The 25374-nt window shown below is 40.6% G+C and overlaps 1 protein-coding gene across 1 annotated transcript in view; it reads right to left on the reverse strand.

The window, feature by feature from the left end:
- The window catches only part of LOC132406207 (phospholipid-transporting ATPase ABCA1-like), a 186715-nt gene that overhangs the window by 25104 nt on the left and 136237 nt on the right, over window positions 1–25374 (reverse strand). The window contains exons 30-40 of the mRNA XM_059991533.1: window positions 23638–23736; window positions 21716–21905; window positions 18658–18752; window positions 18493–18525; window positions 17482–17587; window positions 11484–11558; window positions 8754–8923; window positions 6776–6953; window positions 4027–4142; window positions 3751–3895; window positions 994–1117 (exon numbers count right to left, since the gene is read on the reverse strand). Coding sequence (XP_059847516.1) covers window positions 994–1117; window positions 3751–3895; window positions 4027–4142; window positions 6776–6953; window positions 8754–8923; window positions 11484–11558; window positions 17482–17587; window positions 18493–18525; window positions 18658–18752; window positions 21716–21905; window positions 23638–23736 — 1331 coding nt within the window. The remainder of the gene's footprint in view (window positions 1–993; window positions 1118–3750; window positions 3896–4026; window positions 4143–6775; window positions 6954–8753; window positions 8924–11483; window positions 11559–17481; window positions 17588–18492; window positions 18526–18657; window positions 18753–21715; window positions 21906–23637; window positions 23737–25374) is intronic.

Here is a 25374-nt window from a genome sequence, read left to right on the forward strand (position 1 = left end):
ATTGTGAACTTAAAACACAAGAAATAGAAACAGGAGACCATTCTGCCCCTCATTCCTTCTACCTCAGTGCCACTTACCCATACTAACTCAGTATCCTTAAATAGCTAAATTTCTAATGATGTGTATCTTGAATAAGCTTAACGATGCAGCCTCCTACAGCTCTTTAGTTTAGAGAATTGTAATAGTCCCACTACCCTCTAGGTGAAGAAACTTCCTGTCCCATCTTGTACGGCTAACCCTTTAGATTGAGACTATGGCCCATGTTTCTAGATGCCCCTACTATCTTCCCCATCAAGTCCCACATGAACTTTAATGATAATCTCTTGTCCTTCTAAACCTGACAAGTGCAGACCTCCTCTGACCTCTCTCATTAGCAAGGCATTTTCACCCACAGAACTGCCACTCAACTGATGTTTTCTTTTGTTTTCTGCACCGTCCTCTAAATTCTAGAGACTGTTGTGTGTGAAAATCCAAGGAGATCATCAGTTTCTGAGATAGTTGTATCACCCCGACTGGCACCAACAATCATTCCATGGTCAAAGTCACTTAGGTCACATTTCTTCTCCACTCTGATGTTTGGTCTGAACAGCAACGGAACCTCTTGACCATGTCTGTATGCTTTTGTGCACTGAGTTGCTGCCACATGATTGGCTGATAAGATATTTGCAATAATGAGCAGGTGAATAGATAGACCTAATAAATTAGCCACTGATTGTAATTAGAGAGTGAAAATGCTTGATAGCATAAAGGTTTCACAGAGTGGTTGGGTTAAATAGTCTGTTTCTCTGCTGTAAATTCTGTGTAATTTATATAACTACAACTGGCATTTGAGAGGAGATCTGTTGTTTGCTGCTCATGAGAATTTTGAACTTGATTTGAAAATGCTACATTCTGAAGACTATCAGCTAAAACAATAAGGAACACAATTTCCTTCCCCCTCCTGGAAAGCAGTTCTGGCTGGACTTGAGAAGATCAATAATAATAATTACTGACCAAACCTCTCCAAAGCATCTGCCATGGCTTGATTCTTCACCATGTCAATTAATCCTCGACCCAAACAGAAATGCGGGAATATGAGGAATACTTTCTTCAGGATTCGATTGACATCATTCAATTTCTGCACAGAGAGGAAACAAGGAAACTAATAAATTAAATACATTTGTTTCAATTTTTCTGTCACTTTGCTGAACTCTGATTCAGTAACAGGATTAGGTGTGATGCAGGTAACTATCTTCGTGATAGAGAAGGGATTGTGTTTCTGGATGGGTTGAATCTTCAGGCCATTAGGCTGCACATCCTGAATTGTCCAATGTGTTCTTGTTCACATAAGACATGGAATGGAATTACTTTGTGTCAAGCAGGATGGTTCAATTGGATGTTAGCCCTGTGCACAGTGAAATGGAAAGGAATTAATTCACCTGACTAACATTTCTGTTGATGGTTTGTTGGGGAAATGTAAACGTGAAACCTTGATCTGATTGACAAGACTGACCTCAGTCAGAATGCTGGTGAAGATCTTGCAGCTGATCTCAGCCTACCAGCTACAGAGAGAAATAAGCCAAGGCACTGGACCTGACCAATTAGAGTGTTGGCCAAGGACAGGGCCATGCTTAACTTTGAATGTGCATGGAAGTTGAATAACCTGGTGACCACTATTTTCTGGACTCATGCTGAAATATTCCTGGATACTTGAAGGAGGTGTCCAAGGGCAATTAGTTCGGTGGGGTGGAGACTCAAACCTTCTTACTCAAGAAAGTGTGCATACCATTAATGAGCAAGCTGAGATTTAGTCATTTTAAAATTAATTCTTCCATATGAGTGCACTGTCTCAAAGAAATAAAATGTCAGCTGATCCATCAATGTTCAACAGACAATGACCACAACCATAGTGGCTTTCTAACTTCAGTGCTTTGCTACCATTCGTTTCAGGTATTTTTTTTTCCTTTTTAACCTCACATTCGCAAAATGTAAATTCTGCTCTTTTATTGGGTAAGATCAAGTCCACACAGGAATTCTTTCCTGATCCCTTCCTCACTAGGACAGATTAAGAGCAGGTTATTATTTAAATGGTGAAAGATTGCAACATGAAGCTGTGCAGAGGGACTTGGGAGTGCTTGTTCATGAATCACAAAAAGTTGGCTTGTAGGTACAACAGGTTATTAAGAAGGCAAACGGAATGTTGGCCTTCATTGTCAGAGGGATTGAATCCAAGAGCAGGGAGGTCATGCTGCAACTATACAGGGTACTGGTGAGGCCGCACCTGGAGTACTGTGTTCCGTTCTGTTGAGGAAGGATATTGGCTTTGGAGGCAGTGCAGAGGAGGTTCACCAGGTTGATTCCAGAGATGAAGGGGTTAACCTATTAGGAGAGATTGAGTCACCTGGGACTGTACTCTCTGGAGTTCAGAAGAATGAGAGGGGATCTTATAGAAACATACAACATTTTGAAAGGGATAGATAAGATAGAAGTAGGAAAGTTGTTTCCATTCGTAGGTGAGACTGGAACTAGGGGGCATTGCCTCAAGATTCAGAAGAGAAGATTTAGGATGGAAATGAGGAGAAACTGTTTTTCCCAGAGAGTGGTGAATCTGTGGAATTCTCTGGCCAGGGAAGCAGTTGAGGCTTCCTCATTAAATATATTTAAGATACAGTTAGATAGGTTTTTACATAGTAAGGGAATTGAGGGTTATGGGGAAAAGGCAGGTAGATGGAGCTGAGTTTATGGACAGATCAACCATGATTTTAATGAATGGTGGGGCAGGCTTGATGGGCTGGATGGCTTGCTCCTGCTCCTATTTCTTATGTTCTTATGAACAAAATTATCAGCATCTAATCCAGCAGCATTACAAATTTCAATCCAATTTTTCATTCTAACAGACAGAATTAACCATGCAACAGTAATCAAGACACATGGGGAGATAACAATGTGAAGACTTGTAACAGGGAAGAACATTCCTGGGGATAGAGTGCAATGTCAGCTCATTGACATACAGCAATACAAGGGAGTAACAAGCACCTGCGTCCACAGGGATACAGTCTAGTGTCTGGGCACTGAAACCAGCAATGAAGTGGAATCGCAGAATATTTTACTAGTTTTCTTTATTTAGAGATAGAGTACAGTAATAGGTTCTTGTGGCCACCAAATTGTACATGTGACCAATCAACCTACTGACCCATATGTCTTTGAAATGTGGGAGGAAACCAGAACACCTGGAGAAAATCCATCGTCACAAGGAGAATGTACAAAACTCCTTGCAGAGAGTAGTGGCAGAGTTGAATTGGCGCTATAATAGTGTTATGCTAACCACTATGCTACTATGCTGTTCTGATAGTCAGGCAAATACAAGATAAAAGGGAATGACTCATTGTTGAAACTGATACAGGGGAATATCAATGCATCAACACCTAGAACTTCAGGGTCATATTAGGGTATCTAGATCTGTCGCGCAACATCAGTGACTCAAAGACCTAGTGGACTATTTACATCTAATGATATTACAGGAGAATATCAAGGCATTGGCATCCAGTGGACAGAGGGAATAATGAGATGTTGGTTCTCTCTCATCTGTCATTACTGATTGCACCGATCAAGGAAATGAACAATTGTCATATAAAACACAAAACATCAGTATCAATACATTAATTGTGAAAGTGAATGCAATGATCCACACCAGTACATTATCAATTAATTACACTACTCTTGTGTCACAATTCTTGAATAATGTTATAGGACAGGGAAACTTCATCTTACTTTGTCAGTGAAGAGCTCCAGGACAAAAGTGGCTACACTGCCATTGATGCCAATGAACAAGTTAACACAGGTCAACACCACATAGGCTGTGCTGGGAATGCTGAACAGAAAGGAGGCGGGATACATGAGGGGAGTAATGGACCACCTGAGGAAAGAGAACAAACAAACATGAAATCAATCAGAAATCTGAGAGAGGAACCTCTGGACAATCCATCGATGATATTCTCAAATTCAAAACAAATTTAGTCCAGGACCTAAAAACCACTGCCTGCTTACCCATAGAGAAACAGTAAGAGGACTAGGGCTGGCAAATTAGAGGCAGACACATAGGACTTTTGCTGGAAGCAGATGAAGATGATGACAACCATTGTGGCAGGTACTGCATAATTACACTGGAATGACATGAAAAGAAATGTCACTGGGTGTTAGTCTATCTCCATCAAAGAATAATTCAAAATTGGTTTATCCTATCATATTCTCTACCTAACACATTTTATCTATAGTTAATACACATGCACCCACAGTACCATGATATAATGGAAGAACTACTTCATTACGGTATCAGAATGAGAATGACAGTGACAGCCTGACCCTTATCCCACTGATCTACAGGAATTCACTTTTCAAGTGCTCAATATTAATTTCTGCTTCAAATACTCATTCAACTTCTTTATTCAAAGATGTAATAGTTTCAGTAGTGGACAACATGCATCAAAATACCCGCAGCATTAACAATATTTTCCACAAATTAATTTTGTTCTAAAATGTCTCCTCCTTAATAACTCAAGACTTCAAATGAAAGGAAATTTACTTTTTCTCTATTTCTACACTAACATCTCTCCTTATTTTAAAATTCTCTATTAAATCAACTCAACATTCGCAGTTCTGGTGGAATCGATTCCCAATTCTTCATGCCCATCCTCATAACTAGAGTTTCCTATCCTGGCTTCAACCTGGTGGATTCATAATTCAAATGCTTGCTGCTTGTCCTATTTCAAAGAACAATGCTGGGTATATAATACTGAAAGTACAATGATGGGCCAATGAGTGTCCTGCTTAAACACCTCACTGATTCTAGTTCTTGTTCTCTGTACATATCGATGGTACTTTCAATTTTCTTAGCCTTTTTATAAGATTTATTTTACTTCCTTCATTTCAAGGGATTATGTATTTAAACCCCCAGGTATTTCTGTTTAATTATCTCCTTTAATTTCTCCCTATTGGTTGAATCAATTAATTGTATTAAACCCAAATACTTTGTTATAAATCTCCACTAATGTATCACTTGATGGGGCTTTGTTGTAAATGATATAGAAGTGCATTCCCATTGAGGACAAAATGCACCAGTGGATGGAGTCATACCTTGTACGAAGGAAGATGAGAGTTAGTCAATCCATCCTCAGCACATTAGTGCAAGGATGCCACAGGCAGTTTCCTGGGCCCAACCATCTTCAACTGCTTCATCAACGACCTTTCTTCTAATGATATGCTTCCTTCCATCATAAGGCCAAAGATCTTTGCTGAAGATTACTCAATTTTCAGACCCATTCCCATCTCCTCAGCAAATGAGGCAGCTCATTCTTGCATGCAGCAAGACCTGGACATTCAGGCATCAGCTGGTAGGTGACAAGCAACATCTGCAGCTTGTGGTTGCTGCTTATATGGTGCTATGTGCTTCTGCTGTTACTGCAGGTAAAGTTTTTCCTTACACATTGCATACACGTGCTTGTGCATATGACAATAAATCTGGCCGCTTTTTTGGTGTCCCTCTCAAGACACAACACATGCAAGAGCAGCACAATATACTCCTAGTTATACCATGTATTCAACAGTGGTTGATGGTTGTACCCAGCAACTCTAATTGATGTCTGTAAGGAATGAAATATGCTGCATGTGACTTTTAACACCATAAGTCAGCGAGTTGTTTTATTATGTCTCCCCTCTCACTGTGAAACGGGGACACCTCTTTTCCCCTTATTAGTGATAAAGAGAGCCTGTGGTATGTCAAATTACTGAGTGAACGAGTAGTTTTTGGGGTACTGCAAATATATGTGTCTTTATTAATGCTTTGCTACACTCTTGGGGGGGGGCTTTATTTAACTGTCATTTATTCTTTGAGGCACTCCTCTGTTTTCGTGGATGTTTGCGAAGAAAAAGAGTTTCAGGATGTATTTTGTATACATTTCTCTGACATTAAATATACCTATTGACTTGTGTTTTTTGGATGTCACTGACAGATGAGCCACGGACTATTGTGCAGAGATTGTGCAAATCTCCTAAGGATACAATTTCACTGGACCTGGTCATTCATGTGGCCGTATTCAAATTAAACCACTTTTGTGGTGCATGTAAAACAAAATCCAGTAGACACTAATGAATATGTTTCCTTGGCAAAAGTGCTTTATATTTATTTAAATTAAATTTCACCTGTTTCCCCATTTTACTAAGCCACAATTTTTCCACAGCCATCAGTATTCTAAGCCAGGCAACTTACTTTTGTAAGATCAGAAAATAGATTATTGAGGTCTTGACAAACAAATCCTGTGTCTCTGCAGAACAATCACTTAGGCCCAGCCCAAACAGTTTCAACTTCTCGTTCTGGAACAACACCTATTGGAATCTTTTATTTTCTTACTGATAACTAATTTGCTACATTCTCTCTTGCAATAAAAAGAAATTTGTCCATCTATTTCTTGACACATCTATAGAATGTTTTCCTCAGCTTTATATACAACACCTGTAATTCCTCCATCCTCTAATTGGCCACATAGTTGAAAAAAAACCCAATAAACGTGGCAAAAATATCATTCCTTTAACATTTCAATATAGTTTATTAACCAATGGATTTCTAAATGATCAGCAATGTTATCTCTTTTAATGATAGTGTTATATCAGCTGTACTTAATCCACGAGTACCTTGGCCCAATATTAAATTGCTTTCCAAAGCCCATCTACAATGTATATTATTTAGAATTACGTTCAACACTCCAATTTGCAAGCTATGCCGTATCTGACCTGCACTTACCATATCCCATGCAAAGTTAGCAAGCCAATAAATGCCAGGCTTCACGCCACTAACAAACTGAAGGTGCTTAGCCTTGCTGACGCGCTCTTCGACGAGGAAGAGAACAAAACTGGCTGGCACAAAGGACATGGCAAAGATAACACAAATGGAGACAAGCACATCAACCGAGGTAGCCATCCTGCAAGAAGGGGCAAAGTGTGTTAGAAGCTAGAAATTAGCATACAGTCAAATAACTTCAACTGTCACATTTTCCCCTAATATGCATTTGAACATGGAACAACTTTACAAGTAAATTAAAAAAATTCACTAGTGACCTGTCTAATCCAGTGAGTTCCATCAATAACTTGCTTTCATGATGTCTTTAATACCCACGATCACCAAGTGCTTCATAAGTAATGGACGCTGAGCCCAAGACTTAAATGTGGGCAGTCTTAAAAAAGAGGAAGGAACGAACACATGAAAAAAATTACTGGATACACCCTGCACTTGTTGAACATTGACAGTTTCTCCTTCCACAGATGCTGTCTGACCTGCCGAGTGCTTCCAACATTTCATTGCCAGCATCTGCAGGTTTTCCGATTTTCTTTTACAGAACTTGGAGATGCTGAGGAAGGAGAGTTATGGTCTACATAGGAGGGAGGGGTTAGATTGATTATGGGGTAAGTTTATGTAGGTTGGCACAACATTGTGTAGAAGGGCCTGTACTGTGCTAGACTGTTATACATAGGAAGGGCAATTTGTGGCTGGGCTGTAGTTATCAAGTATGAAGGGGTTTGAGGGATGTATCACATAGGGTCTTGGAGGGCAGAACTTAGGATGATGGCGCCTAATGGCGACTCCTTTGCTTGTATCTTCAGAAACAGCTCTATTTCTATCTTTTATACCTCTTTTTTTCCCTTTTCAGCGTTCTTTTGAAGACCCTGACCTGGAGTTACACGCTGACTTTGGTTCTTTGCAGGAATGGGGCCCGCTCTTGGAGCCCGTGACTGGTCACTTTTCGGGATGTGGCCCAGAAGACTGGTGCGCCTTCAGGGTGCCGGATTGTCACGGCTCTGGAGACGGGCTGATTCGAGGCCGCTGCCGCTGCCTGATGTGTCCTGGGAATCCACGGAAGATCGAAAACATTGAGCTGGTTGCTGGCTTTGTGTCCAGAGACTCAAGATCTTTAGGCACAGAGCTCGAAAAAAGCAATGCAACAGACTATTAACATCATAATCAGTGAGTTGTTTGTTATGTCTTTCGCTGTGAAATGGGAACATCTCTTTTTCTCTTATGGGGGGGAGAGAGAGAGAGCCTATGGTATGTCGAGTAGCCAGGTGAATTGGGATACTGCAAGTCTGTATCTTTAATGATGCTTTGCTGCACGCTTCAGTGCTCAGTGGAAGGTGCAGATGCTTTTTTGCTGGTGGGGGGGGGGAGTCATTGATTCGCTGCTGCTTATGCGTGGGGGGGAGCTGGGGGGATTTCGGGGTTCTAACATTTAACTGTCATTCATTCTTTGGGGTACTCTGTTTTCATGAATATTTACAAAGAAAAAGAATTTCAGGATGTATCTTGTATACATTTCTCTGACATTAAATTGAACCTATTGAACATGTGAGCCAACTGTTAACCTTGTCCAATCCTCTCACATATTTGATTTTAGAGCCATTGAATAACGAATAGGAGTAAGATGGGATGTAGTTCTAACAGTCTACTTTCTAGCTAGGAGCCCTAATAGTAAATGCAGCATCCAAGCTGTTGAACAAAGATTTGAGCTGGGTCTCTACCAAGACCATTAGACCAAGGAGCAGAATTAGGCCATTCAGCCCATCAAGTCTGCTCCGCCATTCAATCATGGCTGATGCATTATCCCTCTCAATCCCATTCTCCCACCCTCCTCCTGTAACTTCTGACATTTTTGCTGATCAAGAATCTGTTCCGATTAGTGCTATTTGGTACCATTTAAATACTTTTTATGATTTTACCGGCTACTTACAATGCAACCTCAGAAAGTTGTTCTTTGGTCAAGTTGAGGGGGTGATTGAAGGCTGTAATCCCAAACAAACGAGGGTCTTTTCCTGGTGGAAGATTTGCTCTCAATACTGCATTATTCATCACATTCACAAAGCTCACCATAGCATGCCAACCTTTATTGTTGAACCACACCTGCAAACAAAAAGAAAATGTTCTTTCCAATATAACAGAAGTATTCTAGAGTCTTCTAATAAAATATTTCAGTTGCTTCTTAACATTCTGTACTTGAGCCAAAGAGTCATACAAGGCACACCACAGCCACCCCAATAATAAGACAGTTATAAAGTCGTATAAAACAGAAACAGGCCCTTTGGCCCATCCTGTCCATGCCAATCATGAACTACCCATCTATACCAATCTTACTGACCAGCACTTGATTCAGAGCCTTCAATGCATCATCAATTCAACTACTAATTAAATACTTCTTAACTGTGAAAGTCACTGTCTCCACCATCCTATAAGGCACTGAATTCTGAACTACAACCATCCTCTGGATGAAAAGCGAAATCTTATTCACCCTAAACTGATTATTGCTTACTTGCTATCGGCAAAAGTTTACAACACTTGCCCTTATCTATGTCCTTTGCAATTTTATGTCTCCATCAAGTTCCCTCTCAGCCTTCTTCACTTCAAGGGAGAGAAACCCAATCTATTCAGTTTCTCCTCAAGATTGAGATACTCCATCCCGGGCAACACCTTACTGAATCTTAGCAGAATCCTGTCCAAAAACCAATTCCATTCACCCAGTGCCAACATTTCTCTTCAGTTTGGCTACATTGCTAATTATTTTGTTCCTTTGGCAGCATTTTCCAGTGGTCATTTTTTAAGTGTGAACTAAATATGATTAGCTTGTTATTCTGTATGGCCCATTTAGTGGCTGGGATAGACCCATTTTCTTTAACCAGAAGGCTAGTAAGACTGGAGGCTGCAGTTAGTTAGGAGTAAGTATAGTCGGCCCTCCTTACCCGCGGGTTCTGCACGTGTGGATTCAACCAACCGCGGATCGGGAAAACGTGGAAGTTCTCTCTCCAGCGCTTGTTGTTTGAGCATATACAGACTTTTTTTTGTCATTATTCCCTAAACAATCCAATATAACAACTATTTACATAGCATTTACATTGTAGTAGGTATTATAAGTAACCTAGAGATGATTTAAAGTATACGGGAGGATATGCGTGGGTTATCCTGGATCGGGATCGAAAAAAAACCGGAAGTTTTCTCTCCAGCACTCGTTGTTTGAACATGCACAGACTTTTTTTTCTTGTCATTATTCCCTAAACAAAACAACTATTTACATAGTATTTACTTTGTATTAGGTATTATAAGTAAGTCGGCATCTGGCATTATATAGCATCAATTAGTCAAACATTTGTCTTAGTATATAGTACATATTTTACCTTTAAGTATATAAAACACTTAAGAAACATATGTATTTCAATAATTAAACCACTGCGTTGCTTAGTAATAATTATAACTTTCATCAGGGCAGGGCCTTTCACATGCTCTATTATTTTCACTTTATCCTTTAAAATTGTTCCAATTGTTGACCGACTGTAGTGTGACACTTTTCCAATGACTGATGGTGTTTCACCTCTTTCTGATCGCTTTACTATTTCCACTTATTTTCAATCGTGATCGTTTCCCATCAATGGAACAGAAACACTGCGGATTCAGCAACAGCTGCGAGCTCCACCGGGTCCTAAAGTTCACTGCACTGAGACAGGTTAAATAAGGGACTTGAGCATCCGCGTTTTTTGGTATCCGTGGGTGGGGGGGGGGGGGGGGGGGGTCCCTGAACCAATCCTCCGTGGAAAAGGAGGGCCAACTGTATGGAACATCATTATTAAAGTTATTACTAATACATTAGACATAATAGATTTTTAGACAGGCACATGGATGAAAGGGAAATGGAGGAATATGTGGGAGGGAAGGTTTAGGTTGATCTTGGCATAGGCTAAAAGGTTGACACAACATTGGGGGCCAAAGAGATAGCACAGTGCTGAACTGTTCTATGTTCTTTTCCTGAGTTGCTGCTGTCCTTGGATGTCAAGCTTTTGCCAGCAGGGGTCAGTCGTGATAAACTTTCACAGAGCTGCACATCACTGAACGTCACTGCATGACAACTTAACTGAAATAGACTAAAGTAGTAACAAAGATAACCTATCCTTGCTTGTCTCACTTCATAGACACCAGCAGGATTCCTCTAATGCTACGAGAAATCCAGCCTGCAAAATATTAATTGTAAACTGAATAGATCTTTCATTTTGGCCACCGCCCATCTGACAAGATTGTTAGACTCCAATGTGGAGCCTTTTACACAACCGAAGAGCAGTGACATGGAATTCTCAGCTAATCCTGCTCAAAGGGCATTTCTGTTCCTAACAAAGCTCTCACAATACTTGATTTAACAAGATCACAATATTCTTTTGTTTCCTTCTCCAGCTTGCACTGAGTTGCCTAGCTGTTCCAAGTGCTTTCGTCCAGCTTCTTATTATGAAATCACATGTAATAATTTGTGAAATTCATTGTAGTTTGATGCTTGAAGGGAAACTTGCAGATTGGAAAGTATTTTATGAACCCTCAGCTCCAAATCAAAAGAAACAGCAGTAAACAGGGGGGTCATTTGAGATAATAATAGGCTCAGTTAGACAGACAAGTGTGAAAAAAGTTGATCAAAATCTTTTAGACCTACTTTAGTATTGTTCTTTGTGCTCAGCCCTTTGATAAACTTCGTAATGTCTTCCAGCAGTCGGTCTGTGGAACTTCCCTATAAAGAAGAGGAAACATTAATTTATTAACCATTAAATAATAGTAACAACCATATTTACATTATTGGTCACAGGGTCAAATGCGGAAGATTATAGAAGTCAGTGTGTTTCCAGACAGCTTCAATTTATTGAGTTTATCCCATTTGGGTAACTAATTTCACAAGTTTAATTTAATTAGATTGCAGAACTTCTCCACGTCCGATAATGGTGTCCTAGCCTGAGAATCATTTCACAAGACCGAATGCAGCAAATGCTCAAAACTAGAGAGGTATAAAATAATATTCATCTAATTGTGGATGGAAGTGTAAAGTGTCATGTGACGGATCCCCTGCTGCTATAAGATTGGTTCCCGTGTCCCTTTCGACCCTACGGTTTCTTTCAGATGTCAACTTACACCAGTATTGAAAAGCAAAAAGAAAGCTGGGGCTGGTGGAACTCAACACAGCAAATGCTGGATTCACAGTCAATGTTTGTGGGGAGTTAAACAGAGTTAACTCATCAGGTAAATACACTTGTATCAGAACTGGAGAAGGGCGAATAGGACAAAAAGATTGTCTAAGATAGGGTGGTGAAGAAGACAGAATTATGTTCAATGCTATCTATGAAGGTAATATTAATTTGTGTTAATCATAGATGATCTGTTGGAAGGAATGTAAACAACCAAAAATGTATCAGGGTCGATGGAATAAAAGGTTGGACAGAGTAGATGTGGAAAGGCTGTTTCCCTTGGTGGTTGAGTCCAGGTCAAGAGGTCACAGTCTTAGAATTAGAGGATACCCATTTCAAACAGAGATGAGGAGAAATTGTTTTAGCCAGAGGGTCGTGGATTTATGGAATTCGTTGCCACATACAGCTGTGGAGGCCCAATCATTGAGGGTGTTTAAGGAGGAGATTGATAGGTATCTAATTAGTCAGGGTATCAAGGGATATGGGGAAAAAGCTGGAAACTGGAACGAGATGGGAGAATAGTTTAGCTCATGGTGGAGTGGCAGAGCAGACTTGATGGGCCGAATGGCCTACTTCTGTGTCTTGTGATCTTGTGTATCATAGACAAACCAAGTCATTGAAACATAGAAAACCCACTGCACAATACAGGCCATTTGGCCCACAATACTGAGGCAAACATGTACTTACTTTAGAAATTACCCAAGGTTACCCATAGCTCTCTATTTTTCTAAGCTCTATGTACCTATTCTGGAGTCTCTTAAAAGACCCTATTGTATCCGCCTCCACCACTGTCACTGGCAACCCATTCTATGCACTCACCATTTTCTGCATAAAAAAATTTACCCCTGACATCCCCTCTATACCTACTTCCAAGCACCAACACCTTGTGCCCTCTCGTGTTAGCTTTTTCAGCCCTGGGAAAAAGCCTCTGACTATCCACATGATCAATGCATCTCATCATCTTCTACACCTCTATCAGGTCACCTCTCATCATCTGCTGCTCCAAAGAGAAAAGGCCGAGTTTGCACAACGTATTCTCATAAGATATGCTCCCCAATCCAGGCAACATCCTTGTAAATCTCCTCTGCACCCTTTCTATCGTTTCCACGTCCTTCCTGTCATGAGGTGACCAGAGCTGAACACAGTACACCAAGTGGGGTCTGATGAGGGTTCTACATAGCTGTTATGTTACCTCTCGGCACAAACTCAATCCCACAGTTGATGAAGGGCAATACACTGTACACCTTCCTAACCACACAGTCAACCTTCGCAGCAGACACTCAAGTCCTATGGGCTCGGACCCCAAGATCCCTCTGATCCTCCACACTGCCAAGAGTCTTACCATTAATATTATAATTCTGCCATCATATTTGACCCACCAAAATGAACCACCTCATACTTCTCTGGGTCGAACTCCATCTGCCACTTCTCAGTCCAGTTTCGCAACCTATCGATGTCCTGCTATAACCTCTGACAGCCCTCCACACTATCCACAACACCCACAACCTTTGTGTCATCAGCAAATTTAATAACCCATCCCTCCACTTTCTCATCCAGGTCATTTATAAAAATCATGAAGAGAAGGGGTCTCAGAACAGATACCTGAGGCACACTACTGGTCACTGTCCTCCGTGCAGAATATAACCAGTCTACAACCACTCTTTGCATTCTGTGAGCAAGCCAATTGTGGATCCATATAGCAAGGTCCCTTTGGATCTCATGCCTCCTTAGTTTCTCAATAAGCCTCACATGGGGTACCTTATTAAGTGCCTTGCTGAAATCCATATACACTACATCTACTGCTCTACCTTCATCAATGTGTTTAATCACATCCTCAACAAACTCAATCAGGCTCTTAAGGCACGACCTGACTTTGATAAAGCCATGCTAACTATTCCTAATCACATTATGCCTCTCCAAATGTTCATAAACTCTGCCTCTCAGGATCTTTTCCATCAAATTACCAACCACTGAAGTAAGACTCATTGGTCTATAATTTCCTGGGCTATCTCTGCTCTCTTTCTTGATTAAGGGAACAACATCTGCAACCCTCCTATTGTCCAGAACCTCTCCTGTCCCCATTGATGATGCAAAGTTCATTGCCAGAGGCTCAGCGATCTCCTCCATCACCTCCCACAGTAGCCTGGGGTACATCTCATCCGGTCCCAGAGACTTATCCAACTTGATGCCTTCTTAATGTCTACTTGCTCAAGCTTTTCAATCCGCTGTAAGTCATCCCTACATTCACCAAGATCCTTTTCCATAGTGAATACTGAAGTATTTATTAATTATTTCTGCTATCTCCTTGGCTCCATACACACTTCTCCACTGTCACACTTGACTGGTCCTATTTTCTCATGTCTTATCCTCTTGCTGTTCACATACTTGCAGAATGCCTTGGGATTTTCCTTAATCCTGCTTGCCAAGGCCTTCTCATGGCCCCTTCTGGCTCTCATAATTTCATTCTTAAGCTCCTTCCTGCTAGCCTTATAATTTTCTAGATCTCTATCATTACCTAGTTTTTTGAATTTCTTAAGCTTTTCTTTTCTTCTCGACTAGATTTTCAACAGCTTTTGTACACCACAGTTCCAGTACCCTAGCATCCTTTCCCTGTCTCATTGCAACGTTCAATGCAGAACACCATGCAAATATCCCCTGAACATTTGCCACATTTCTGCCATACATTTCCCTGAGAATATCTGTTCCCAATTTATGCTTCCAAGTTTCCGCCTGATAGCTTCATATTAAACGCTTTCCTAACTTGTCTGTTCTTAGCCCTCTCCAATGCGATGGTAAAGGATATAGAATTGCGATCACAATCTCCAAAATGCTCTCCCACTGAGAGACCTGACTCCTGACCAGGTTCATTTCCCAATACCAGATCAAGTAAAACATCTCCTCTTGTAGGCTTATCTACATATTGTGTCAGGAAACCTTGAACACACCCAACAAACTCCATCTAAACCCTTCGCTCTAGGGACATGCCAATCGATACTTGGGAAATTAAAATCTCCCACCATGACAACCCTGTTATTAATACAGCTTTTCAGGATCTGTCTCCCTATCTGCTCCTTGTTGTCCCTGTTACTATTGGGTGGTCTATAAAAAACACTCAGTAGAGTTATTGACCCCTTCCTGTTTCTAACTTCCATCCACAGAGACTCAGCAGACAATCCCTCCATGAGTTCCTTCTCTTCTGAAGCCGTGACACTATGTATGATCAGCTGTGCCACGTACCCACCTCTTTTGCCTCCCTCCCTAACCTTTCTGAAACATCTAAAGCCTGGCACTCTAAGTAACCACTCCTGCCCCTGGGCCATCCAAATCTCTGTAATGGCCACGACATCATAGCTCCAAGTACTGATCCACGCTCTAAGCTCATCTGCTTTGTTCATGATGCTTCTTGCATTAAAATAGTCACGTCTCAAACCATCAGTCTGAGTGCATTCTTTCTCTATCTCCTGCCTATCCACCCTCTCGCAGTGTCTCCAAGCTTTCTCTATTTGTGAGCCAACCACCCCTTCCTCCGTCTCTTCAGTTCAGTTCCCACCCCCCTGAAATTCTAGTTTAAACTCTCCCCAATAGCCTTAGCAAACCTCCCTGCCAAGATATTGCCCCCCTTGGATTCAAGTGCAACCCGTGCTTTTGGTACAGGTCACACCAGCCCCAAAAGAGGTCCCAATGATCCAGAAGCCTGAATCCCTGCCCCCTGCTCCAATCCCTCAGCCACACACTTATCCTCCACCTCATTCTATTCCTATCCTCACTGTCGCATGGCACAGGCAGCAATCCTGAGATTACTACCTTTGAGATCCTGCTTCTCAACTTCCTTCCTAACTCCCTGTGGTCTGTTTTCAGGACCTCCTCCCTTTTCCTACCTATGTCATTGATACCAACATGCACCACAACCTCTGGCTGTTACCTTCCCACTTCAGGATATCATGGACATGATCAGAAACATCCCGGACCCTGCCACCTGGGAGGCAAATTACCACCTGCATTTCTTTCCTGCGTCCACAGAATCACCTGTCTGACCCCCTCTTACTGCTGCCTTCTTCCTTTCCCTATCCTTCTGAGCCACAGGGCCAGACTCTGTCAGAGGCACGGCCACCGTTGCTTCCCCCACACTGGCCGTCTCCCACCAACAGTACTCAATAGGGGTACTTATTATTAAGGGGGACAACCACAGGGGTATTCTCTAGTATCTGCCTCTTGCCTTTCTCTCTCCTGACTGTTACCCACATCTGTCTCCCGAGGCCCCAGTCTGACTACTTGCCTATAGCGCCTCTCTATCACCTCCTCCCTTTCCCTGACCAGACGTAGGTCATCGAGCTGAAGCTGCAGTTCCCTAACCTGGTCCCCAAGGAGCTGGAACTCGATGCACCTGGTGCAGATGTGGCCTTCCAGGAGGCTGGGAGTCTCCCGGACTTCCCACATCTGACACCCAGATCACCGGCCTCACAGACATACTTCCTGTTTCTATTCTTCACAGATAACCTGCCTGGCCTCGACCCATTATCACCAAAGCCCCATTGAACCAAAGCCCTCCTACCGCTTTGTAAAGCTGTCTCCTTTTAAACTTCACGCCGGACTATCTCACTGACAAACTATAAGACAATAGCTGCCAGAAAGCCGAATTAAAAGAGAATGCTGGGAATATTCCACAGGTCAGGAAGCATCTGTGGAGAGACAAAAAATAGAGTGCAAGTTTCTGGTGGATGACTTTCGCTGGCAGCCAGGACTCTGGCGTGACATCAGACAGCATTGTTGCTGTGTCTGCAATCACAAAAATGCCTCACAGCTGGTGAGCTTCACCCACACAGTCAGCAACCGTCAAATCTGTCACAGTTATCTAAAGTTCAAAATCACTTGGGAGCACTTTAGACAAAATGGGAAAATAAAATTAATTTAAAAATGTTAAGAATCTAAAAAAAAGACCACAAAACACATATGTGCTTAAAACATTAAAACTCAGTTATATAATTTGAAAACTTTTGTCTACTTTTTGTTTCAACTCATCAGGCAATTTCTCCTATTTGTTTACATAGGACTCCAGAACTACTTTTATTTTAATTCATGAAAGCCTGTACTGTCCCTCTTTCATCTGGCACTGCCACTTGGTCCCTTCAATCTATCACAGACCTTCCCACTCTATCACTCTTTCACTTGGTGTATGTTTTATTTCTTGCTTCCCCAGTTCTGATTAAAAGTTATAGCTCAAAAAGATTTCATTTCCAGCACCTGCAGTAACTTTCTTTCTCGACACAAGCAGCAGCTGACCTCTGCCTCTCTGTTGCCTGCACTACATGAAATAGGAGCATGTTCTCAAACCACCGTGCCAGCAGCCTTCCTTTTCATTGTCATAAGAACCACTCTGAGGAGCCATTGTCCCCAGGCTCATGAACTTGACTTTCACTAACAGTATTGCCGGAAGACCAATTAAGAAAAAGGATGAGGTTTAAAGCAGTTCCATACCTTTGTGACACTAAGTCGTGTCCTGATCTCAGTGATGGACATATTAACTTCATTCAGCGAAGGTAAAATCTGAGAACTTCGTGCTCCAAAAGAGAATCCTCCATACCTAGAATAGATCAAGGATGTCCTTTTCTTGATTCTACTTACTTTTACATATATCCTCTTTAAACCAATATGAGCAGATTTCAGTTTTACAGCTTGCGGATTTATAAAGATACGCATAAAATAAAAACAATACAAGGGATTGAAATGAAACAAAATTGAAAGTTCTAGGATAAAGAAAGCAGAACTGGCTACTTCTGCAGCGAAAGGACAGTTATTTCAATGGTACTGTTTGAGATTAACCATTCACTTTATTTTTCGCTCTTTCAGATAGACAGGTTTGCTGTAGGTCATTTTTCTATTTATGGGTATTCTTAGGAAGTACGGTACTAGTTAAAACACATTTAAACCCAGTGTAATTTACTCAATTGCTTTTCCTCAAAGGAAAAGATGGCTTTATGAAACTTAGCCAAGATTTTACAGGTAATTTCCAAGTTATGAACTCCCAATTTATGGACACCCCCTACATACATTGAATTTCTGTAATATTACTAAATTCAAAAGTCCAGTGTACATATGCTCATTTCTAGAATGGGCTGAACTAGCTTCTCCTCTCTCTTTGTCTCTCCCACCACCTCCCCCCCAGTATTTTAGTTTATTTTTCTTTCTTATCAATCTTATGTGGTTTTGTTGCTGTACACTACGATACCATATCGTATGATTTTGTCTATTTACTAATATATGGTTTACAGACTTCTGCAAAAGCAAAAACTTTGGGGACAGCCTGCACTTTCATACATGTTAGAAAGCACCAAAATAATCTGACATCAATGAATTTCATGTTATAGACCAAACAATTTTGAAGTTGGTAGAGATTCCTTTTGGCAAACAGTGTAACGTTTGGATAATGAAAGTATGCATGTCAACCTTCTTCCCCTCATTGGTTATACACTAGATACAGTAACCTACCTGAACTCGTTCACCCACTTCTTGGTTTTCAGACTGAAAACATGAACAACAAGTTTAAGTTACTTACAGAGCACCAGAATAAATAAATGACTTGAAATGCATATTTGAGTAAATCAGAGCACATTTAATTGCATGATTTGCAATTAAAGCCATGTCACTTTATACCTCTTACTAAGGATTTGGGGGTAGGTCTTCACAAGATAGTCAGAGATATTCCTGCCAGTCAGGTTCTGAAGTATGTCCCCAGTATTCCGATGCATCTGTTTAGAAAACAGAAACCAGTGTTGTCAATACATATGATGCTATACAATTTTTTGATCAAGTCCCTGTAGCTGGACAACTACAATGGTCCAGTGTCTGTATTTCAATGTGAATTCTGGTGCTATAACTTATGTTTTCTGGTGGGCTACATATTGTGCAAGATGAGGTAAACCAAGGGCCAGGGGAAGTTCAAAATAAATGTAGTTCAAACTAAATTATCAAACTACTAATATGTTACCATATAGTATGTAGAGATTCATTTTCTTGCAGGCATTTACAGGAAAGAAAGAAACCCAATAGAACTTGTGAAAACCTATGCATAATCAGACAAAGACTGTCAAACAACCGATGTGCAAAAGAAGACAAACTGCACAAAAAAAATCCTGAGAAGATGATTTGTAAAGAATGAATGTGTAGGTCATAGAATCTGGTTCAGGAGCCTGATGGTTGAAGGGTAATAACTGTTCCTGAACCTGATGGTGTCAGCCCTCAAGCTTCTGTACCTCCTGCCCGTGGTAGTATTGAGAAGAGGGCGTGGCTTGGATGAGTTTCAGTTTCAATATCTGACAACAGTTCAGGAAAGCAAAGAAGAGCTGCTGGTAGTCAGATGGAAGACATTTCCGATCGAGACCCTGTACGTGGAGGGTCTCAACCCAAAACACCGACTGTCTGTCTCCCTCCACAGATGTAGCTTGGCCCACTGACTTCCTCCAGCAATGGATGGTAGGGTCTTTGATAAAAGATGCTGTTTTCTTGTGGCAACACTCCATGTACTGTAAATGTGTTCAATGGTCAGGAGGGTTTTGCCTATGGTGGAGTAGGCTGTGCCCGTTTCCTGGGCTGTTTCCATACCAGGGAATGATACAACCAGTTAGGATATTCTCTACTGTGAATCTATAGTTGTAAAAGTTTTTGGTGACATGCTGAACCTATGCAAACTTCTAAGAAAGTAGGAGGTGCTGTCATGTCTTCTTTGAGATGGCCCTTATGTGCTGGTCCTCCTGGCCTGCTAACACCAATGAATTTCAAGCTACTAATATTCTCAACCTGCATTCCACTGATAAGGACTGGCTCATGGACCTTTAGCTTCTTCTGCATGGAGTCAATGACCTTCTCTTGGGTTTTGCTGATGTTGAGTGAGAGGTTGCTCTTGTGGCACCACTCTACCAGATTTTCAATCTCCCTCTTATATGCCAATTTGATTCAACCTTCAACAGTGATGTCATCAAAAAACTCAGAGATAGCATTGTTGCCGCACAATTATAGTATAAAGTGAGTAGAGCAGGGGCTAAGCACACAGCCTTGTGGTGCACCTGTGTTGATGATGAGTGTAGAGGAGATGTTATTGCCAACTCCTACTGATTGGGGTCTGCCACTGAGGAAATCTTGGATCCAGTTACAGAGAAATACCAAAGCCCAGGTTTTGGAGCTTCGTGATGAGTTTTGTGGGAATGATAGTATGGAATGTTGAGCTGTAGTAAATGAAGAGCATCCTGACATATGCATCTTCATTGCCCATGTTTCCCACAGCTGAGTAAAGAGTCTGACTTCATGAGTCCTGACGAAGGGTCTTGGCCCGAAATGTCGACAGTGCTTCTCCTATAGATGCTGCCTGGCCTGCTGTGTTCCACCAGCATTTTGTGTGTGTGTTGTTTGAATTTCCAGCATCTGCAGATTTCCTCGTGTTAGTAACTGCAGTTGTGACATGGATCAAACATTATATAAGGGCATAAAGTGATAAGGGACCTCGAGATTTACTTGAAGTGAAAAATATGCCAAGCTAGAAGGTAGAAGGGAGCTAGAAGGGAAGGGCATAGAGGCAGAATTAGATAATTAATTCACAGTAATGTCAGAAACACAACAAACCAGATGGCATGCTTTAAATCTAAAGAGGAAACACTGGAGATTTATGAAGAGTTTGTCCAAACTGGAAAATCTTAACTAGAGAAAAAATTGAATAATTTAAGTTTGTTTTCTTTGAAACAAGGCAAGACTTAATTGGGGTGTAAAATTATGAGAACATAGATAAGTGCAAAGGACTTACTTTCTTTAGCTGGTAAGTCAGAAACCAAGTAATCCAATTTAAAAGTAATTGACAGAAGGATTGTAGGAGAGATGAAAATCTAGTTTCCTTCAGAGGCTGGAATCCTTGCTTGAAGGAAGTGGAAGCAGAAATTCTCAACACATTTACAAAGCATTTGGACACGTACCAGGCTTTCAGGGCTATAGACCAAGAGCTAGAAAAGTTGGTGGCTACTTATTTTTAGTACAAATGAGCCATATATTTTTCTTGTGGTACAAATCATCTATAATTCTATTAAATGAAGCAGCAGGACAAGTAAACCTAAGTGCCTAAATTTAAGAAAGCACCCTGTTAAGAAAAAGATGTGTGCTGTTGAACACAAGAGAAAAATGAGGCAATTGGAAATGGTGTGTAAACATGATTTGAGTGCAAATGCTATATTTTTAATGGATTGTAGTTTGATAGACACAGCTAGGACTTTCAGACATTTAAGTGGTACCCATGCACATGTGGTGGTTGCATCTGAACAATTAGATCTGCTGTAGTAAATGAAAAGCATCTTGACGTATGAATCTTCATTGTCCAGGTTTTCCAGAGCTGAGTAAAGAGCCAATGAAATAGCATCTCCTGTTGACCTGTTGCAGGCAAATTGTAGTGAATCCAGATCAAGTAGATCTGAGAAAAATTGCTCATCTAGCTTCTGTTTACAACCCTGCAAAAAATATCTAATAAGGTCACAAAGCACGGCAGTGCCCATCTACCTTCTCATGTATTTGGTTCTGCATTTCTGGTAAATGAGTGATAAACCTCACAACAAGCTAGAAATTATAAAAACATTCAATGAACCTGGCCATTGTTATGCTTTCAAAGCCATCAGCACAAAAAAAAGAAAAACACAAATTATCTACACATTCATCATACCTAATCTATTCCACTCACCTCAGCAGGTGGAAGCCCTCCTGCTCCTAGTCTACATTCAGGCAGCATCCTCTTGCTCTCTTCTGAGCTACACTCACACGTCGGAGATGGGTTCTGCATCGTCCAGTTACCATTGAGAAAAATGCTCATGACTGATCCAGGAATAGGGGGAGTTGCCCATTCATTACTGCCTTGTGAGCAATGTTCATCTCTTAGGGGGAAGAGGGGAATGAGGCATAAAATTTTAAAAAAAAAGCAGATAATACAAAATATAATGTTAGTCAGACCAGTAATTCATACACTCTTGTCACCACTTTAGAGGAGATGTGTAAATGCACTGGAGAGAGAATACACAGGATTTGTGAGGATGTTGCCAGGGCTGGGAAGATGCAAGTATGAGAACAGGTTGAACTAGCTAAGTTTCTTACGAAGGAAGATATTTAACATAACAGTGAAATTCTTTGAGGGGCAAAAATAAGGAACAAAGGATGTTTTTTTTAATACAGGGAGAGATCAAAAAGAAAGGGGCTGAGATTCAAAGCATTTGATGGAAGGATGAGAGAAGGGAAGAGGATTTTATTTTTCCATGGAGATATTGGTACAGATTTTGAACTTGTCACGGTCTATTCATTTATTGAGCTAATTAATAAGACCTACATAATTCCACCGCTGCAACTTAGTTTAATTCATCCCTGATGAATTTAGTCCTGATGAAGGGTCTTGGCATGAAATGGTGACTATTTACTCCTTTCCAGAGATGCTGCCTGACCTGCAGAGTTCCTCCAGCATTGTGTGTATGTTACTTGGATTTCCAGCATCTACAGGTTTTCTCTTGTCAGTTCATTTAATCCTAAAGCTCTCATCATATGTCTTTATTATTATTATTATAATTTATTGATTATTGCAACATTTCCCTCTTAGCTTCCACTCTCAAAATTAAAGGACATCAAATACTGTTTCTCTTTCCTAAACTGCAACACATCCTATTCACTAATCACCTCTGGGTTTGCTGACCATCACTGGATTCTAGATATACAAAGATTCAATTTTAAATGTTTAAATGTACCAGTTTTGTTTTTAGATCTCTCCTCTGCTTTTGTCTGATAGTTCTCCAGGACATCACTTATATACCTTTATCTCACTCTTTCCTCCTTTAAAATATTCCTTAAAACCTCCTTGACCGAACTTGTTATCTGTACAAATATCCCTTTTTGTTTCACAAAGCTCATTCAAAATTTAGAATGGCTTATTGTGCCAAAGATAAACACAAGCTCAAATTGCATCTTTCAGAAGCAGTTAACTAAATTATATTTGTATATAGATTTTAAATTCTTGTTTCGCTTTATGTATAGGAGCTTCAAATCACTGATATTGTTGGGGTCAGATTTAGGACCATCAGCCAATTAGGTAACATTATTAAGAAAAGTCAATTCCAAGCCTCATTAAATGCAAATAGGATATATCAGCAAATAAGAATTCAAGCAGAAAATCCTTTGGTTTCATGGACTGTATGACTCAATGCTCAATAGGTATAAATGATTGTTAATGAACTCGTGTTTAGCACATTCATGTTTATTGTAATGTACTGATTTTTGAGATTGCTTTACAGCCCCATGCATAAAAATATAACAGTGGGACTACCAAACTGGCATCTAATTATTTCACTGTTCTGACCTTTTGAATGTTCTGTGACGCACACAGACTGCATGAAGCACTTCACTGAATGTATGAACTACCAAGGCAAAATGGGTCTGAAGAGTTGTTTAATATGATTATTATAAATGGGCTATCATCTACAAAATGCACCAAAGTAGAGCTGATTAGATAACAAAAATAAACTATCAACATTTCTACTGTTTAGAAGGAACAAGGAGGAAGGAGATCAGCAGGTACAAACACTGCATGTTGTTTGAACGATACGGTAACTTTACTAGAATACTCACAAATTCAAACCATCTGCCATACATGTAGTACCAAATCCAGGGTCACTGAGGAGTGCACTGATCAGCTCATGAGTACTGAAATCCTCTGGTATATCATCACTGAAAGAATTGAAAGCTAAATTAGACAAACAATATTCACACGGGACCCAATAAGTTGGTTGATAATCAGCAACTCTAAGCTTCGGTAGCAGTTGATCCAGGTCAATTTGACACTGCTGCCTGGTCCAAAAGTCAACAGGTAGGTAGGGGGAAACACCGCAAAAATTACTGTAACCATCTTCGGGTTACCTGAGAAATGAAAGCTCAATGAGAGAACTTGCTCAAGGTGTTATTGGCCTACACAATCCAACATCTGTGTTGGTCCATAACAAACTGCCTGACCTCTTTCAGGATGGCTGTGAGGCACAGAGAGTGGCCTTCCCACTCTTTGCATGTGGAGGGAGAAAGAGGAAGATCAAGGCAATCACAGTTCCTGCTCCTCTTGTGATGTATTCACACACCAACTGTAAGACTAGTTTGGAGTTCATTGTCTTGGTGCTAAAATTCAAAGTACAATATAATATAAAAGTACAAGTTTCAATAGTCACTCACTCATTCACCCAGAGACTAAAGGTTCTTTCATCCAAATAAAACAAGAATTTTCCCAGTGGCCTACCCCACTGAGATGACTAGTTAGTGATATTACATGAAGACCATCCTGATGTCACCTTGAAACAGCAAGCTTCACATACTGAGAATGGCAAACATCAAAGAGATCCTTTAAGCATGCTGGATGATATGGACTCATACCCAAGCAAGAGATGGTATGCTCAGAGGGAAGAAACTAAAATTAACTTTTTAATCTATTATAAATTGTTTTTATTCCTTAAGTGGGATTAGTGCAGACAGGCATAATAATCGACATAGATGAAGTACATTCGCATACTAACAGACAATGTGACTCTGACATTTAAGAAAAAAATCCTGAATAAGGAATTAGAAATTAGTCAGAGAAGTTTAAAATGAAATTATCAATCATATTGTACTGAACAAGCAAAGTTGAAGGTACATGCTTAACCTGGAGGCTTTCTTAATTCGTTTAGAGCTTTTGGTGTGTGTATATAAGGTTTCTCTCAAGGGATTAAATGGATGCTACGGAGTCTGTGACTGGAATCATTTACACCACTTACAGTAGGAACGTACTTGGTTGGTTGAACATTTTAACAGCAATATTTGGTTGGCAGAGCGCAGAATAATCTGCACTCCTGGAAGTTAGCACCAAATGTAAATCACTATTCGAGAAATTCTCCTGGTATCCTCAAACATTCTGCACTTTAGAATCACCATCAAACTGATAGTTTTAATGTTGTTGACAAGATCTTGATGTTCAATCAATTCATTAACTCTTTATTTAGTTTTCATATTTGGGTGCAGCTGTACCAACTTCTTGAACTACAGGAGTCCTTTTGGGGAAGGTCCTTTCATAGTAGGGCTGGGTAGGGTATTCCAGCATCTCGACACAGCTGTGAAGAAGGACCGATGCTATATTTTCAACTCAGGGCTGTTTGTTTGGAGGGGAACCTGTAGATGGTGACACTAGCTGCCCTTTTCCTACTTGGAGAAAGAATCACAGGTTTTAGAAGTTCTGTCAGAGTAGACACAGTGAGTAATAGTGGGGCATTTTGTAGATGATACTCATTGTAGCCACTGTGTGCCTGTGATGGACAAAATTAATCTTCAGAATGATGGATTGGATGG

The sequence above is a fragment of the Hypanus sabinus genome, chromosome 16 (assembly GCF_030144855.1).
Source record: "Hypanus sabinus isolate sHypSab1 chromosome 16, sHypSab1.hap1, whole genome shotgun sequence".
NCBI classification, from domain to species: domain Eukaryota; kingdom Metazoa; phylum Chordata; class Chondrichthyes; order Myliobatiformes; family Dasyatidae; genus Hypanus; species Hypanus sabinus.